The sequence below is a fragment of the Henckelia pumila genome, chromosome 3 (genome assembly GCF_033568475.1).
Source record: "Henckelia pumila isolate YLH828 chromosome 3, ASM3356847v2, whole genome shotgun sequence".
In the NCBI taxonomy this organism is placed as follows: domain Eukaryota; kingdom Viridiplantae; phylum Streptophyta; class Magnoliopsida; order Lamiales; family Gesneriaceae; genus Henckelia; species Henckelia pumila.
This window is the reverse complement of record NC_133122.1, coordinates 177,979,777-177,995,966: the sequence shown is the minus strand read 5'-3', so window position 1 is coordinate 177,995,966 and position 16,190 is coordinate 177,979,777. Positions and strand designations below refer to the sequence as shown.

Here is a 16,190-nt window from a genome sequence, read left to right as displayed (position 1 = left end):
TTGTATTGTATTTAGGCTTTAAAAGTTCGAAAACGAGCCCGGACCCACTTAACGAGTCAGAATACGAACTTGCTAAACAAGCTAACGAGCCTGAAAACCAAGAATGGATCAGAATTTCGATTCGAAATACTCCCAAAAATGGTTTTAAGTTGAATCGGTGGTAACTAACTGATCGAGTAATCGAACCGATTTATTTTTTTAAAAAATACGAATTATATACAGTAATTTCTCATATATGAGGCCAAGCATGTTTTGCTCATCGTTTGAAATTTATTTATTTCAGCAAGCACAAAAAGAATGGCCGAGTCTCGATGCATGAACCTCACTACAAAAACACCCTTCCTCCAAAGTGACTGCAATTCATCAAGATTCCTATCTTCATCTTCATTGTCGTTGCAAATCGAACAATTGTGCCAAGTTTCAAGTTATCTGCATCATCAATGGAAGCCCAGCCACGCCACTCCTTTGAAGCCTTGACAAGTATCGACCGAAAGAATCAGTTGATGAATGCGATCAAAGCTTCGCTTTCCAGCTGTCTTTCCGAGACTCATCTCCATTTAACAGTTCCTGGTCTTCAATCCCATACCAGAGGCAAGGTTAATCTACTGTTTTTCGTATTCTCAAACGGGACAGACCTATTGAGAAATTATTCATGCTGACCAGAAAAAAATGTAATCTTTGCAGGTTAGAGATATCTATGATGGTGGAGACTATCTTGTACTTGTCACAACCGACAGACAAAGTGCTTTCGATAGAGTTCTTGCTTCGATTCCTTTCAAGGGTCAGGTACTTGTTGTGCCTTAAGTTCGTTGTGATCTAATCCATGACCCAAATTTCCTCTACCTTGAGATTGAGTCGGTGACAAAATTATTTGTGTGTTCAATTGCATAATATTGATATCCGCAGGTGCTCAATGAAACAAGTTTGTGGTGGTTTAGTAAAACTCAGCACATAATTCCTAATTCAGTTGTTTCATCGCCAAATAGAAATGTCACTATTGCAAAGAAATGTGTTGTTTTTCCTGTTGAATTTGTTGGTGAGTAATTTTAATTAATGCTCTTCTTCTTGTATCAACCAGTTTTTTGGAGTGAGTTATGTAAGCACTTTGCCAGAGTTCTATACCTTGCAAGAAAATGTGTTATTTGTCTCGCATAGGTCAGAACACACACCCACCATTATATGTTGAACTGTTCATAGTTGAGGCACTCGCAATGTAGCACGGGTACTTCAAAAAATAATTTTTTTGGAGTATCGAGTTCGGGTACGAGTGTCGGATACGGCAAAACCCGTGTCTTTGACCTTTTTCAAGTTTGACAGATCGGTACGGCTTGGGTACAGTTTGGACTAAATTGCAAATAATTAAAAGTTTTATGGGTTAAATTGAAAAATAATAAAATTTTGAGGACTACTTAATAAATAAATTAAAATTTACTGGGTACGTTTTCGGGTACATTTTTTCTTTTTTTTTCTTAAATTTTTATATATGTATATATTTAATATTTATATATTTTTTAATAATAGTCGTATCCTAGCCGTATCGTGTCTTATATTTCCAAAATTTTTCGTATCGCCGTATCCGATCGGATATTCGTATCGTATCCAATCGGATACCCGTACCCATTTCCATGAAACATAGGTCACTCATTGTCTTGCAAATTTCACGCTTCAGATGTTCATTTTAGGGGTGTGTTAGTGTTCCAACATTGGATGGATAAAGTTCTTGTGAGAGATATATATAGACTTGGACAATCCTACCTGATGATGGTTTTGTAAAACCAGGGCCCGGGCTATCAGGGTAGTGAAGTGGGCCTGACGTGGTGACCGGGCTAATGGAGGTAATATATGAGTTGTCCTTCTTTAATCAAGATAATCTGCACACCAAGGAAGGGAATAAAAAGCACGTTAGTGGGGCGCCGGAGGGGTTTCCGGCGGGGCCACTCCGATGCTTAAGTTAGACTTAGAAATAGAGTGGGCTTTTTAGAGAAATGAGTATAGTGCTTTGGAAGTTTAGATGAACATACCTCTACAAATATCTATAACCAGGTATTTATAGGCCTTGGAGTGAGAGTGTCACTCCGCAATTCCAGGGTAGTGGCCACGATCTGGATCGTGGGTGCGGTAGTTGCCCACGATTGCCTGTCACGTACGATGAACCCGGAAAGCTCGGGTTTATGATAATCGTAGGGATCATGCCCCTAAAACACGGGTCTTATCTAAGTCCTGCAGACCTGGTTTCCCGGGCTCCTGAGGCTCCTGGCCTGCCTTAATACGGCTCTGCCACTCCGGGGCATTCGTGGCCCTGCACCCCTGGCTTACCGGGACATCACTACTCATCCCAAAAATAGTCGGGCTAGAGTCTTACTCGCTGTCCTGACTTACAGTCCCGCCACCCTTGCTTTAATACAACCCTGTAATTCCTGACTATTTATGTCCCTGCCCCCCGGGGCATCAATACTTATCTCAAAAATAGTCGGGCTAGAGTCTTACTCGCGTCCTGACTTACAGCCCGGCCCCTGGCTATTCAAGGCCTTGCTACCACGGCCTTCCTGGGGTATACCCCATTAATGTCCAAAAGTTATAGGACAGACGTTAACCCTAGAATTTGAAAAGACGGGCAGGTGTCAGAGGACGTTACCCGCCCTTTCGACTGCCCGCGTCATCATTACGCTGGCCGGTTCAACTTCCCAAGGTCACCCTTACCCTTCGATCATCTTTTCATCTCCCGGGCTTATATAATGCCAAGGGCTTATATATGCCTTAGGCTTAAGATGGGTGCCGGGGCCTAGAACCTCCCGGGCTTATATAATGCCAAGGGCTTATATATGCCTTGGGCTTATGATGGGTGCCGGGGCCTGGAACCTCCCGGGTTTATATAATGCCAAGGGCTTATATATGCCTTGGGCTTAAGATGGGTGCCGGGGCCTGGAACCTCCCGGGCTTATATAATGCCAAGGGCTTATATATGCCTTGGGCTTAAGATGGGTGCCGGGGCCTGGTACCTCCCGGGCTTATATAATGCCAAGGGCTTATATATGCCTTGGGCTTAAGATTGGTGTCAGGGCCTGGAACCTCCCGGGCTTATATAATGCCAAGGGCTTATATATGCCTTGGGCTTAAGATGGGTGCCGGGGCCTGGTACCTCCCGGGCTTATATAATGTCAAGGGCTTATATATGCCTTGGGCTTATGATGGGTGCCGGGGCCTGGAACCTCCCGGGCTTATATAATGCCAAGAGCTTATATATGCCTTGGGCTTAAGATGGGTGCCGGGGCATGGAACCTCCCGGGCTTATATAATGCCAAGGGCTTATATATGCCTTAGGCTTATGATGGGTGCCGGGGCCTGCAACCTCCCGGATTTATATAATGCCAAGGGCTTATATATGCCTTGGGCTTAAGATGGGTGCCGGGGCCTGGAACCTCCCGGGCTTATATAATGCCAAGGGCTTATATATGCCTTGGGCTTAAGATGGGTGCCGGGGCCTGGTACCTCCCGGGCTTATATATTGCCAAGGGCTTATATATGTCTTGGGCTTAAGATGGGTGCCGGGGCCTGGAACCTCCCGGGCTTATATAATGCCAAGGGCTTATATATGCCTTGGGCTTAAGATGTATGCCGGGACCTGGTACCTCCTGGGCTAATATAATGCCAAAGGCTTATATATGCCTTGGGCTTAAGATGGGTGCCGGGGCCTGGAACCTCCCGGGCTTATATAATGCCAAGGGCTTATATATGCCTTGGGCTTAAGATGGGTGCCGGGGCCTGGTACCTCCCGGGCTTATATAATGTCAAGGGTTTATATATGCCTTGGGCTTATGATGGGTGCCGGGGCTTGGAACCACCCGGGTTTATATAATGCCAAGGGCTTATATATGCCTTGGGCTTAAGATGGGTGCCGGGGCCTGGTACCTCCCGGGCTTATATAATGTCAAGGGCTTATATATGCCTTGGGCTTATGATGGGTGCCGGGGCCTGGAACCTCCCGGGCTTATATAATGCCAAGGGCTTATATATGCCTTGGGCTTAAGATGGGTGCCGGGGCCTGAAACCTCACGGGCTTATATAATGCCAAGAGCTTATATATGCCTTGAGCTTAAGATGGGTACCGGGGCCTGGTACCTCCCGAGCTTATATAATGCCAAGGGCTTATATATGCCTTGGGCTTAAGATAGGTGCCGGGGCCTGGAACCTTCCGGGCTTATATAATGCCAAGGGCTTATATATGCCTTGGGCTTAAGATGGGTGCCGGGGTCTGGTACCTCCCGGGGTTATATAATGTCAAGGGCTTTTATATGCCTTGGGCTTATGATGGGTGCCGGGGCCTGAAACCTCCCGGGCTTATATAATGCCAAGGGATTATATATGCCTTGGGCTTAAGATGGGTGCCGGGGCCTGGTACCTCCCGAACTTATATAATGCCAAGGGCTTATGATGGGTGCCGGGGCCTGGAACCTCCCGGGTTTATATAATGTCAAGGGCTTATATATGCCTTGGGCTTAAGATGGGTGCCGGGGCCTGGAACCTCCCGGGCTTATATAATGCCAAGGGCTTATATATGCGTTGGGCTTAAGATGGGTGTCGGGGCCTGGTACCTCCCGGGCTTATATAATGCCAAGGGCTTATATATGTCTTGGGCTTATGATGGGTGCCGGGGCCTGGAACCTCCCGGGCTTATATATGCCTTGGGCTTAATATGGGTGCCGGGGTCTGGTACCTCCCGGGCTTATATAATGACAAGGGCTTATATATGCCTTGGGCTTAAGATGGGTGCCGGGGCCTGGAACCTCCCGGGCTTATATAATGCCAAGGGCTTATATATGCCTTGGGCTTAAGATGGGTACCGGGGCCTGGTACCTCCCGGGCTTATATAATGCCAAGGGCTTATATATGCCTTGGGCTTATGATGGGTGCCAGGGCCTGGAACCTTCCGGGCTTATATAATGCCAAGGGTTTATATATGCCTTGGGTTTAAGATGGGTGTCGGGGCCTGGTACCTCCCGGGCTTATATAATGCCAAGGGCTTATATATGCCTTGGGCTTATGATGGGTGCCAGGGCCTGGTATCTCCCGGGTTTATACCTGGAACCTCCCGGGCTTATATAATGCCAAGGGCTTATATATGCCTTGGGCTTAAGATGGGTGCCGGGGCCTGGTACCTCACGGGCTTATATAATGGCAAGGGCTTATATATGCCTTGGGCTTATGATGGGTGCCGGGGCCTGGAACCTCCTGGGCTTATATAATGCCAAGTGCTTATATATGCCTTGGGCTTAAGATGGGTGCCGGGGCCTGGTACCTCCCGGGCTTATATAATGCCAATGGCTTATATATGCTTTGGGCTTAAGATGGGTGCCGGGGCCTGGAACCTCCCGGGCTTATATATGCCTTGGGCTTAAGATGGGTTCCGGGGCCTGGTACCTTCCGGGCTTATATAATGCCAAGGGCTTATATATGCCTTGGGCTTATGATGGGTGCCGGGACCTGGAACCTCCCGGGCTTATATAATGTCAAGGGCTTATATATGCCTTGGGCTTAAGATGGGTGCTGGGGCCTTGTACCTCCCGGGCTTATATAATGCCAAGGGCTTATATATGCCTTGGGCTTATGATGGGTGCCGGGGCCTGAAACCTTCCGGGTTTATATAATGTCAAGGGCTTATATATGCCTTGGGCTTATGATGGGTGCCGGGGCCTGGAACCTCCCGAGTTTATATAATGACAATGGCTTATATATGTCTTGGGCTTAAAATGGGTGCCGGGGCTTGGAACCTCTCGGGCTTATATAATGCCAAGGGCTTATATATGCCTTGGGCTTAAGATCGGTGCCGGGGCCTGGTACCTCCCGGGCTTATATAATGCCAAGGGTTTATATATGCCTTGGGCTTATGATGGGTGCCGGTGCCTGGAACCTCCCGAGCTTATATAATGCCAAGGGCTTATATATGCCTTGGGTTTAAGATGGGTGTCGGGGCCTGGTACCTCCCGGGCTTATATAATGCCAAGGGCTTATATATGCCTTGGGCTTATGATGGGTGCCGGGGCCTGGAACCTCCCGGGCTTATATAATGCCAAGGGCTTATATATGCCTTGGGCTTATGATGGGTGCCGGGGCCTGGAACCTCCCGGGCTTATATATGCCTTGGGCTTAAGATGGGTGCCGGGGCCTGGAACCTCTCGGGCTTATATAATGGAAATCCTTCTTTCATGATAAAACTCCTTCATTAATAAAACATTGAATACAAAACATTACACAAAATACTTCTTCAAATGTAAAGCATTCCATGGTCGCTTGAGGGGGCGTCCCTGACTAGTGGTCTCCAGGTGATGTTTGATCATGAGAAGCCATATCTACGTCTATAGAACAAGCTTTCCCACAGACGGCGCCAATGATGATGGTTTTGTAAAACCATGGCCCGGGCTATCAGGGTAGTGAAGTGGGCCTGACATGGTGACCGAGCTAATGGAGGTAATATATGAGCTGTCCTTCCTTAATCAAGATGATCTGCACACCAAGGAAGGGAATAAAAAGCACGTTAGTGGGGCGCCAGAGGGGTTTTCGGCGGGGCCACTCTGATGCTTAAGTTAGACTTAGAAATAGAGTCGGCTTTTTAGAGAAATGAGTATAGTGCTTTGGAAGTTTAGATGAACATACCTCTACAAATATCTGTGACCAGGTATTTATAAGCCTTGGAGTGAGAGTGTCACTCCGCAATTCCAGGGTAGTGGCCACAATCTGGATTGTGGGTGCGGTAGTTGCCCACGTTTACCTGTCACGTACGATGAACCCAGAAAGCTCGGGTTTATGATAATCGTGGGGATCATGCCCCTAAAACACGGGCCTTATCTAAGTCCTGCAGACCTGGTTTCCCGGGCTCCTGAGGCTCCTGGTCTGCCTTAATACGGCCCTGCCACTCCGGGGCATTCGTAGCCCTGCACCCCTGGCTTACCGGGGCATCAATACTCATCCCAAAAATAGTCGGGCTAGAGTCTTACTCGCTGTTCTGACTTACAGTCCCGCCACCCTTGCTTTAATACAACCCTGTAATTCCTGACTCTTTATGTCCCTACCCCCTGGGCATCACTACCATTCAGCTAGCTTTTGGGCTTGAGTTAGGCCAAGTTCATAACCTTAACAAAAGGGTGTTATCATACCTTTTTATATCTTGGATTGGATTTGTAACACCCGGTATTTTCAATACGTAAATCCGCATGCATAATTAGGAATTTAATTAATTTAAAATGTTAGATTATGGGTTAAATAATTATGTGAATTATTTGTGCATGATTTAATTTATTTTCAAGCATTTAACCCATAATTAGTGATTTTCATGATTTATGGCATTTTAATTATTTTATCGCGTTGACGAGACCGTGGACGGACGAGATGACAACTTTCTATCCAATTTATTTCATGAGCCTTTTAAGAGCCCAAAAATATTTATGTTGAGTTTTTATATCTCAAAATATCCAGTATTTGATTTATTTAATTTTAGGGGTCCGTTTTTACCCAATTTAAGCCAAAATATTGACTTTTAATTATCTGTAAAATCCCTTTAAATTAATATTTCGGGATTTTATGATATTTATGTTAGTTATTATCTTTTTTAAAGTTAGGAGTTATCTTATATTAGTTATTATCCCTAATTAAATTATCTAGAATATTACCTACCCAATTTAAACCCCAAAACCATCGCTCAAGCCCCTTCACACGCTCAACTCCTTTTCTTTTCAACCTAGCGCCTCCCTCCCATCCCCATTTACCTTCATCGACTAGCAAGCTTAGGAGGAAGCCATAGTCGATTATTTTAAGACGTCTAGCAAGATCGTTCGTCCCGTCGTCCTGGAATCGCCATCTACGATCTCTTCTCTTCGTTCAACGGTGAAAGGCATGTTTTCTTCCACTTTTTAAGACCATATCAGTGGGTATATGTGTGAGTGTGTATGCATCAGATTATGTACTGTCATGTTCGATTTTTGTAAGAAACTTTGGATTTTGAATGAACTATTCACGTTTTTCTGCATGTGTTGGCTTGTTCATGATGCATACTCATGTTTTTAAGGAAGGGGCCGATCCAGGGCTGCTGGCCACGTCTGGGGTGATGTCTTAGGGTCCCTAGGATTGAATGGCTTGCATGGTTCGAGCCATGCATGGCCAGGAGAGGAGCTGGTTCAGAACAGGTCCTAGGGTGCGCAGGTTGAGCGATGTTGGGAGATTGGGTCGTTCTCGGTCCATAAGGCGTGTTTTAGACTGATTCCAGTTGGGTTAGAACCAAAAGACATAGGGGAAGGTAATCCAAGTTGTGCTCCGGCCAGTGGTGGCCGGAGTTGGGCGGCCGAACGGTCGGAACTCTGCTGTCGCGCGCAGGGGGCGAGCAGAATAAGGGCTAGTTTGTTTTGGTTCGTTCTCCTTCGTTAGGGCTCGGATTGGGCTGGTTTTTAGCTTGTTGGAAACGTCTTGAAGAGGGCTAGGGGTAGGTGGTGGTGCTCCGGCCAGGGGATGGCCGGAGCATGGCGGAAGCAGCCCCGGAAAGCTGCTGCTTGCGGCCGAGGAGAAGGATAAGAGAGGGGTTCGGGTTCTAGGGTTTCTAGCTGGTCCGGGTCGGGCTGTGGGTTCCGGGTCGGGTCAGTGGGTCATGGGTTATGTTAGTTGGGTCCGGGTCGGGGTTAAGTGAGTCGGGCTCGGATATTTTTATTTTTAAGTTTTAAGTTTAATTAAGTATTTAATGGGCATAATTAAATCCCAAAATTTAATTGGGCTCCATTTAATTATTTTGAGTCAAATTTATTTATTTTGGGCTTAATTAATTTAATTAAGTGAGTTCATTAATTTTATGGGCCTTGGGGGCCCATGGAAATTATTGGGCCAGCCTTTGGGCTTTTGGGCCCATTGGGCCAGTTTAAGTTGTTATTGGGCCTAGAATGTTTTAATGGGCTTTAATTATTTAATTGGGCTTAGAATAATTTTATTGGGCTTAAGTATGTTATTGGGCCAGTCTCAGTGTTAATGGGCCAGATTTAAGTAAATGGGCTTGAGTGTTAGGGCCAGCAGTCCAGGACCATCCATGAGAAAATTGCATGTGTCCTGATTATATATTTAATTATTTTTATGCATTGAAGTTATTTTAATATTTATATGTTAGTAAGAAATTTAAATTAAATATATATGAAGGACATACATTTTAATTAAGTACACGCATTCATGAAATAATTTTATGCATAATTAAATGTTTAAGGTTGAGCAATAATAAAATATTTTATGTTGGAAGTTGAAGTAGTGTGACAATTTAAGGGGGATTCGTCCCCATATGTGAACTATTGAAGGGCAGTTTACTGCCAATTTAAGAGGTGATTCGTCACCGCCACGTACGTTGGTTTCCACGCTGATCAGTATTTAATGTATGATTTAAGGTTACACTACGGATACAACCATGCGATGTTAAAAAATTAATTGCTCAACAATGTTTATGTATTATGTATGATTATGATATTTAAGTTTATTTAAGTTAAGTTATGTTATGTTATGAAATTTTCAAGCATGCTCATTCATGTATATGTTATGTATTAGTATTAAAGTGATTTAAATTATTTTAAACCCTTGTTATGTTAGCATGTTGGGCCTCTAGGCTCACTACACTGGTATGGTGCAGGTGAGTACGTAGAGGACATAGTACCCACCGGAGGCGAGGATCTATGAGCGGACATGCAGTGACCCCCGTGACCGCCGGCTGAGTTTTTATGATTATGTTTTTATGAAATATTAAACATGTTGTTATTTTTATTTGTTTTCAGTGGTTGGTACTAGTACTTATTTTTATTTAATTATTTTCAGTGCATGCAAACTTTTACTTAATTGTTTAGGACAACATTTTATTTAATGCATGACTCAGACCTTTAATTTGTTAAAGAATGCATTTTTATTTAAGTTATTTATTATTTTAAATCTATTTATTTTGTGCATATATGTATGGGCATGTGTGTGCATTTATTTTATTTAGTATTATTAAAAAAAAAAAAATTCCGCATATATTATTTTAGAATGTTTGGGTCGTTTCAATAACCTGGCTTTGATATCATTTGTAACGCCCCACTGTATCAAGACGGGTCTTTTCAGCGTGCTTATGTCCTCACTCACACACATCAAGTTTTTATATGATGTGCTTCCGAAAAGAAGATGCACCTTTTTGATATGAATAGTACATATGAAATCTTTTAAGCCCTCCTCAACCATGTAGTCCCATACCTACACAGTCTCAGAATCCCTCTCATTCCGGCATGGGATCGGTTCATTCATGTCTCCCTCCGCCTAGAAGCCTACCAGGAGCCGCTCATTGTCCGTGCAACCTCTTGGCACCGGCGATCACTCCCTGCCTCTTCAGCCCCGGGCGTCACAGGATTGCCTTTTTGGAATGCTGAATTGACAATGCTTCTCGTTCGTAGTTAGAGGCTATGTGACTGGAAGTACGGATACGTCACTTTGGACTGTCTACCTCAAAGGAATTCGGAATTACTGCGGAAATGTTCTTTCTGATGGGTTTTGGATTGAATGGATTATTTATGCCAACTTTTTACTCAAATTCTGCATTTATCTGTTGTAGATTTGGTGAAAAACCAAAAGTTGCCGGCAAATATACTCACACCAACTACTAAAGACGTGGATCATGATGTTCCCATAACTCCCCAAGAGGTTTGCATGTCTTGAACCGTTTATATTCTTCCTTTGGTAACTGGTTTAATTGTACTAACTTTAAAGAAATATGCCTGTGTCCTTTGAATATCTCGTGATATTTTTATATTTCTTGAATGTCTAGATCCACCAGTTATGCCTCTTTTAGGACCTTTATGTATTTTAATGTACTTTTTTCGGACAATGATATAATTGATGCTTGGTGCAAAACCGAGACAATGTCACGTCCCCACAAAAATATCATGCATATGATTTGTCATCCAATGGATTGACGATTTTGAGGGAGCGGCATTTGAAAAATGGTATGTTAGGTAAATAAGTGCACCTCTAACTGTGGAGTTGAATCGCCTTTTTGTTTGGGAAGCGAATTACAAACAAATAATTCTTTGATCGAAACTGAAAGACAAGGGAATCCTTTTAGCTTTGTATGCTTGAACAAAAGTTTTATCTTATCAAACTTTATGTTTTCCCATAAACACGTGCCAAAAATTACTGAATTGATGTAAAATAAGAAAAATAAATACTTAGTTGTGCCAAATTTTTGCACAGAGGTGCTAAAATGTTGTCTGTAGAATAAGAAGAGCCTTGTAGGAAGGGGATCGTGTAGCTCCGACCATTATTCTTGTAATTTGTGGTTGTGGACATTTAGTTAGCAGTATCTCCTTTTTTTCCGAAATGAAAGAAGCAGATTTTACCAAGGTTGCTGGTTGTACAAACTCATAGCATCTAACTATGCGAGTTTGTGTCTTTGTGAGTATACATTTGCTCATTTGTGACTTGCATGGCAGATAGTTCAGCGTGGACTGATGACTCAAGCTGATTATGACAAAGCCAGTGCAGCTGCATTAAAGCTATTCGAGTATGGGCAGGTACATGATAGTCTCTTTGTATAGCAGGTTTTCACTCATTCACAGGGTGTACGTTCCTAGTATTTTATTCGTCCCTAAAGTTTATGTTTTTGTATTGCAGCATGTTGCCTTGGAACATGGCCTGATATTGGTTGATACCAAATATGAATTTGGAAAGGGATCTGATGGCGCAGTTGTTTTGATCGATGAGGTTATCTGTCTTATGCATGTACCTGAAATAGATGCATGCCAATGCTCAACCAATGGCATCCATTCCCTGAATATATATTTTTAATTTGTCAAACATTAGGTTCATACACCTGACTCAAGTGGGTATTGGATCGCTGATTCATATGAGGAGCGCATTCGAAATGGTCTTGAGCCTGAAAACATTGACAAGGTTCGGATGGTGAACTGATTTGGAGCCACTACATGCTTGCGTCCATTATAACTTTATTTTCTAAATCTTTGGTAGGAATTTTTGAGGCTATGGTTCAGAGATCACTGCAACCCTTATGAAGATGAGGTAAACTACTCGATATATAGATATACTTATTTCTTTCTTTTTTTCTTTTTTTTTTTCCCCTAATGGATCCAACTCCAAGAACATTCTTAGGTCTTGCCTGAAGCACCCGAAGAGCTTGTTTCTGAATTGGCTTGGCGGTATTATAATTTCCATGTTTTTTGGAGCTTTATTTTGTATAATAAAATATGAAAAATGGTGCGTTTGATGACTACAGGTACATACTCTTGTACGAGACTATAACAAAATCAAAATTCGAGATTCCCACCTCTCAGGTAAGTGGATATGTATAAGTATAAGACCATGTATAATGGGCGAGGAAGCCCAAGCGAGGAAGCGGGCTTCCTCGCCCATTTGGTTTCTCGCCCCTTCAATGGGGAGAAAGTCAATTCTCGTGCATTGTTGCAAGCGGGCCCTGCTCAGATTCTTTTCTTGCCTACACATCAAGAAGTGTATAATAAATCGGTAATATTAGAACATGTTCAATGATGTGAGAAAGTTGATGAAATAAAGTTGTTACTTCAGGTTGTGTATAATTACGTTATACACATTGCAGTGAACTATATATATTGTGTGCATTTCTTTATTGAAAGTTAGATTTGGCTAATACTTAATACCCAAAATTGCTCACAAAAGCCGCATGACTATTTTTAAATTCAATTATGTGAATTTAAATAATATGTTCATTGATTTTTTTTTTAAAGTTATGGATTTTATTGCTAACTGGACTGAAAAGAAAACTTTCAAGTTTTCAGTGAGGAGTTCGGAACTTGGCCTAAGGGAAGAGACCGAAGAACGATCTAGGTATTTCAATAAGTGCTAAATTTTTAATTGTTAATGCAGTAGGATTTTTTATTTTTTTTTCTTTTATCAAAGTTGGATTAGGAAAAATAATTTTAAATTTCTATCTTAAGCTAAAGAACTTTAAAATACTAGCACCCTCCTTTCAGGGCTCAACTTTTATTTACATTTCTTTGATACAAAATAGAATTTAGTGAGCTTAAGGGACACCAAAACCCACACACACACAATGTAAATTGAAGGAGTGAGATTGAGAGAAGGGGGCGTCTAGGATTCATCTTAGGAGAAGGAGAAATTTGAGCCGAATTGCAGAAATTTGAAAAAAAAAAAAAAGGAGCGTTCTTCCGGTGTTCTTCAATCCTTGGGTGCCAAAGTTCGAATTTTCTCAATTTTTTATTCAAGTCAAGTGATGTTTTACCTTTGACGTACCAATTGAATCATTTTACAAAAAAATTTTATTGTGAGCTAGGTGTTTGATTAAATGTCCTGTTTGTGATTTTATGGTGTATATGAGTTATGAAGTTTTTATCATGTTTGGATAAATTTGAGGGTGCCTTTCAATGTATTTTTCAATGATTTGATGGATTTGATAATATGTTTCGTGTTTATGTTGAAAGGAGAGGGATTCTTGATGCATAAGACTATTAGTAGAAGGTTGTGGGTGGGCATGAACAGTACCCAGGCAGCTTGTATAGTTTTTTCTAAAATAATATTTTCGGGCAGCATATGTCTCATGTGAAGTTTAGGGGCTGTGATGTAGTTGTCTTTGACTAGAATGGCTTGACATTTAAATGTTGAATGAAAACATTAAAGTAAAGAGGGTAAGGAAAATGTTATTAACGGTTGGAAAATATGTTTACTTGACTGTGGCAATTGACTGACACGGATCTAGGATGCCTGCTTTAAGTTGGCTCGTCTTTACCACTTGACTGGCATGGGTTTAGCATGTTGGCTTTAAGCTGACTTGTCTCTACAAATTGACTGGTACAAGTTAGAGCGTAGGCGTAAGTGATAGGTGCCTCTGCTATTTCCTGGATTCATGAATATTTGATTGTTTGGCCAAACTAATATGAATATTTCATTTATAGAACACTAAAAACGTTATTAAAATACATGTCTAAACGAAACTTTATTCTTTGGACTCACTGGGTTCAGTTGATGCAGGTAATAATGATTTACGTGGCGTGGATGTTCGAGTGGATTCGTGCCAGACAGGAATGCACTACACCGGAGTCTTTCGTTTTCTTCCACATTTGAATGATGACATTTAAATGATGACTGTGAGAGGAGAGGAGAGGAGAGGAGGTTTTTTTATTACTTTTTGGTTCAGTTTTTTTTTATTATTATTTTTAAAATATATATTTCATAGTTGCTGAAATTTCGACGATTTAGGGCATGGTTTTCGGAATTTTGATATTTTGTGCGTAAGTTCTTTTTTTTAAGACATTTGTCCGTTTGTGGTCTAGGAGATAATCATGTTTTACGTTTTGACTTAAAATTTTTTTAAGTCGTTATGGCATTCGAGTTTGGTTATGAGTGAGTTGGTTCATGTTATGTTTATGTCTTCAAAATATGCTTTTTTCTAGTTGTCGAATCTTTTTTTTTTTTTTTAAAAGAATATGTTCAAAATATATTCCTACTTTCAACTAGTAAGTTTTCCGAAAAAAAAAAACAAAACAAAAGAAGAGCGATCGAGATGTTTCAAGTACACAATACTACGTGATGTCGTTGCTGTGTGCGATTCACTTTTTTCGTTATTGTCTCAAACGTCCATACTTGATGACTTTCATAGCATGTACCATTAGCTATTGAGAAATAAAAAAATATATTAGATATCGATTGATGTTATGGATGAGATGAACAAAAAATATGTATAACTGTGATAAAATATGATAAGATATGGATGAATAAGATATAGAAATAAATAATACGTTGTTTTGTATGTTTTTAATTTTGTAAAATTATCATGTTTAATATTATATAATTTCTTAAATGGTCTTGTCTATTGCACATAATTATAAGAATAATGAATATATTTGTAGAATTCCACCCATATCAAGTCAAATAGTCAATCATGCCTCATCACATGTACATATCATTTGGTTTGAGTGAAGAGATCAATGGCGGAGACATAAATTTCATTCTACTCGGGCTACAATTTTTATCCCTTGAATCCTTCGATATTTTGGAATAAACTATCTGGGCTATCATTAAATTATTCCAAAATCCTTCAAAATTAATATATATAATTTTTTGAAAAAATTTTGTGTCACCCGGAAGTGTGGTTCCGCCACTGGATGAGATAAATAATACATAGATAAGTAATATAATACAATAAAAAATAAATAAAAAATGATAGTTAATATAATATTTGATTTGATTGATAGATTATAATTTATTTGATTTGATTGATTAGATTTTATATAAAAATGATAAATTATCATTTTGTCATTTTAAAAATAAATAAAATATGAGTAATATTATTTATAAGGGGTAATATATTAATTTAAATTCAATGATTTGATTGATGAAATTATCGCCCCACCCGTCCCAACTCGTCAAATTATACATAAGTATGCCGGATTGTTTGCCCTGCCACCTAAAATATATGGATTGGGTTGGTATTTTTTCAACCCACCAAAAGAGCGAACCTTCTCACTCCGTCCTGCTTAATGGTGGATTGCAGCAGGTTGTGGACCGACCAAATGTGTTAGCTCATTTTGACACATCTAATTAGAATTAATTTGTTTGGAGAAGTCAATGCATTAAAACCAAATTAATTGACAATGCTTCTTGTTTGACTGTTAAGAAAAAGTTGAGAAAATGCTTCCTAAATGCTTTAATTCCCAAGCAATACTTTAAACATGTAAGTATTGCAATTTGTGCTATCTTTCTTTAGGATTGACCTCCTTTTTAAGTGTTCAACATCAATCCTTGCCCATCTTCTTTCAATTTCCTTTGAAAGGAACATCTGCATCGATATCTTTCTGCTTTCAAAACACTTGAGATGAAAAACAAAAGCGCTCGAATCATAAGAGTAGGAATGCAATGATTTTAATCTTCTTTCAATTTCCTTTGAAAGGAACATCTGCATCGATATCTTTCTATTTTCAAAACACTTGAGATGAAAAACAAAAGCGCTCGAATCATAAGAGTAGGAATGCAATGATTTTAATAATTCGTCTTACTTCCTCCATGTTTTGAGCTTGTGACATAAGCAATCATATTGAATGTAATCAATTTTTAGTAATTTCCCATCAAATTTTAAGAAAAAAACGTGAGAATTGGACATTTCCTCCCCTTGCGTTCTTGCTAATAATGATGACGAAGTTCCT

General features: G+C 40.8%; 1 protein-coding gene across 3 annotated transcripts; it reads left to right on the top strand.

Moving 5' to 3' along the window:
• Positions 1-285: 285 nt before the first annotated feature.
• LOC140890970 (phosphoribosylaminoimidazole-succinocarboxamide synthase, chloroplastic-like) lies at positions 286-14,337 on the top strand. 3 transcript variants are annotated; one of them, XR_012152365.1, is made up of 11 exons: positions 286-596; positions 685-786; positions 907-1,036; positions 10,595-10,683; positions 11,472-11,552; positions 11,653-11,742; positions 11,842-11,931; positions 12,007-12,057; positions 12,148-12,194; positions 12,272-12,858; positions 14,020-14,337. XR_012152365.1 is itself a non-coding variant. In XM_073299161.1 (10 exons), the coding sequence occupies exons 1-10, from the start codon at positions 441-443 to the stop codon at positions 12,345-12,347; spliced, it is 912 nt and encodes a 303-aa protein (XP_073155262.1). In that variant the 5' UTR covers positions 286-440; the 3' UTR covers positions 12,348-12,958. The 3 variants fall into 3 exon arrangements, 1 of the variants encoding a protein (XP_073155262.1); XR_012152364.1 differs by lacking the exon at positions 14,020-14,337 and adding an exon at positions 13,473-13,585; XM_073299161.1 differs by lacking the exon at positions 14,020-14,337 and having other exon boundaries at positions 12,272-12,958.
• The last annotated feature ends 1,853 nt before the right edge of the window (positions 14,338-16,190 follow it).

What these genes read in the sequence shown, in the direction of transcription:
- LOC140890970 (XM_073299161.1), top strand. Translation starts at nt 441, where the DNA reads ATGGAAGCCCAGCCACGCCACTCCTTTGAAGCCTTGACAAGTATCGAC. An exon ending in TTTTCCTGTTGAATTTGTTG is followed by an intron (nt 1,037 to 10,594) that starts GTGAGTAATTTT and finishes TATCTGTTGTAG; the next exon opens with ATTTGGTGAAAAACCAAAAG. An exon ending in GTTTCTGAATTGGCTTGGCG is followed by an intron (nt 12,195 to 12,271) that starts GTATTATAATTT and finishes TGATGACTACAG; the next exon opens with GTACATACTCTTGTACGAGA.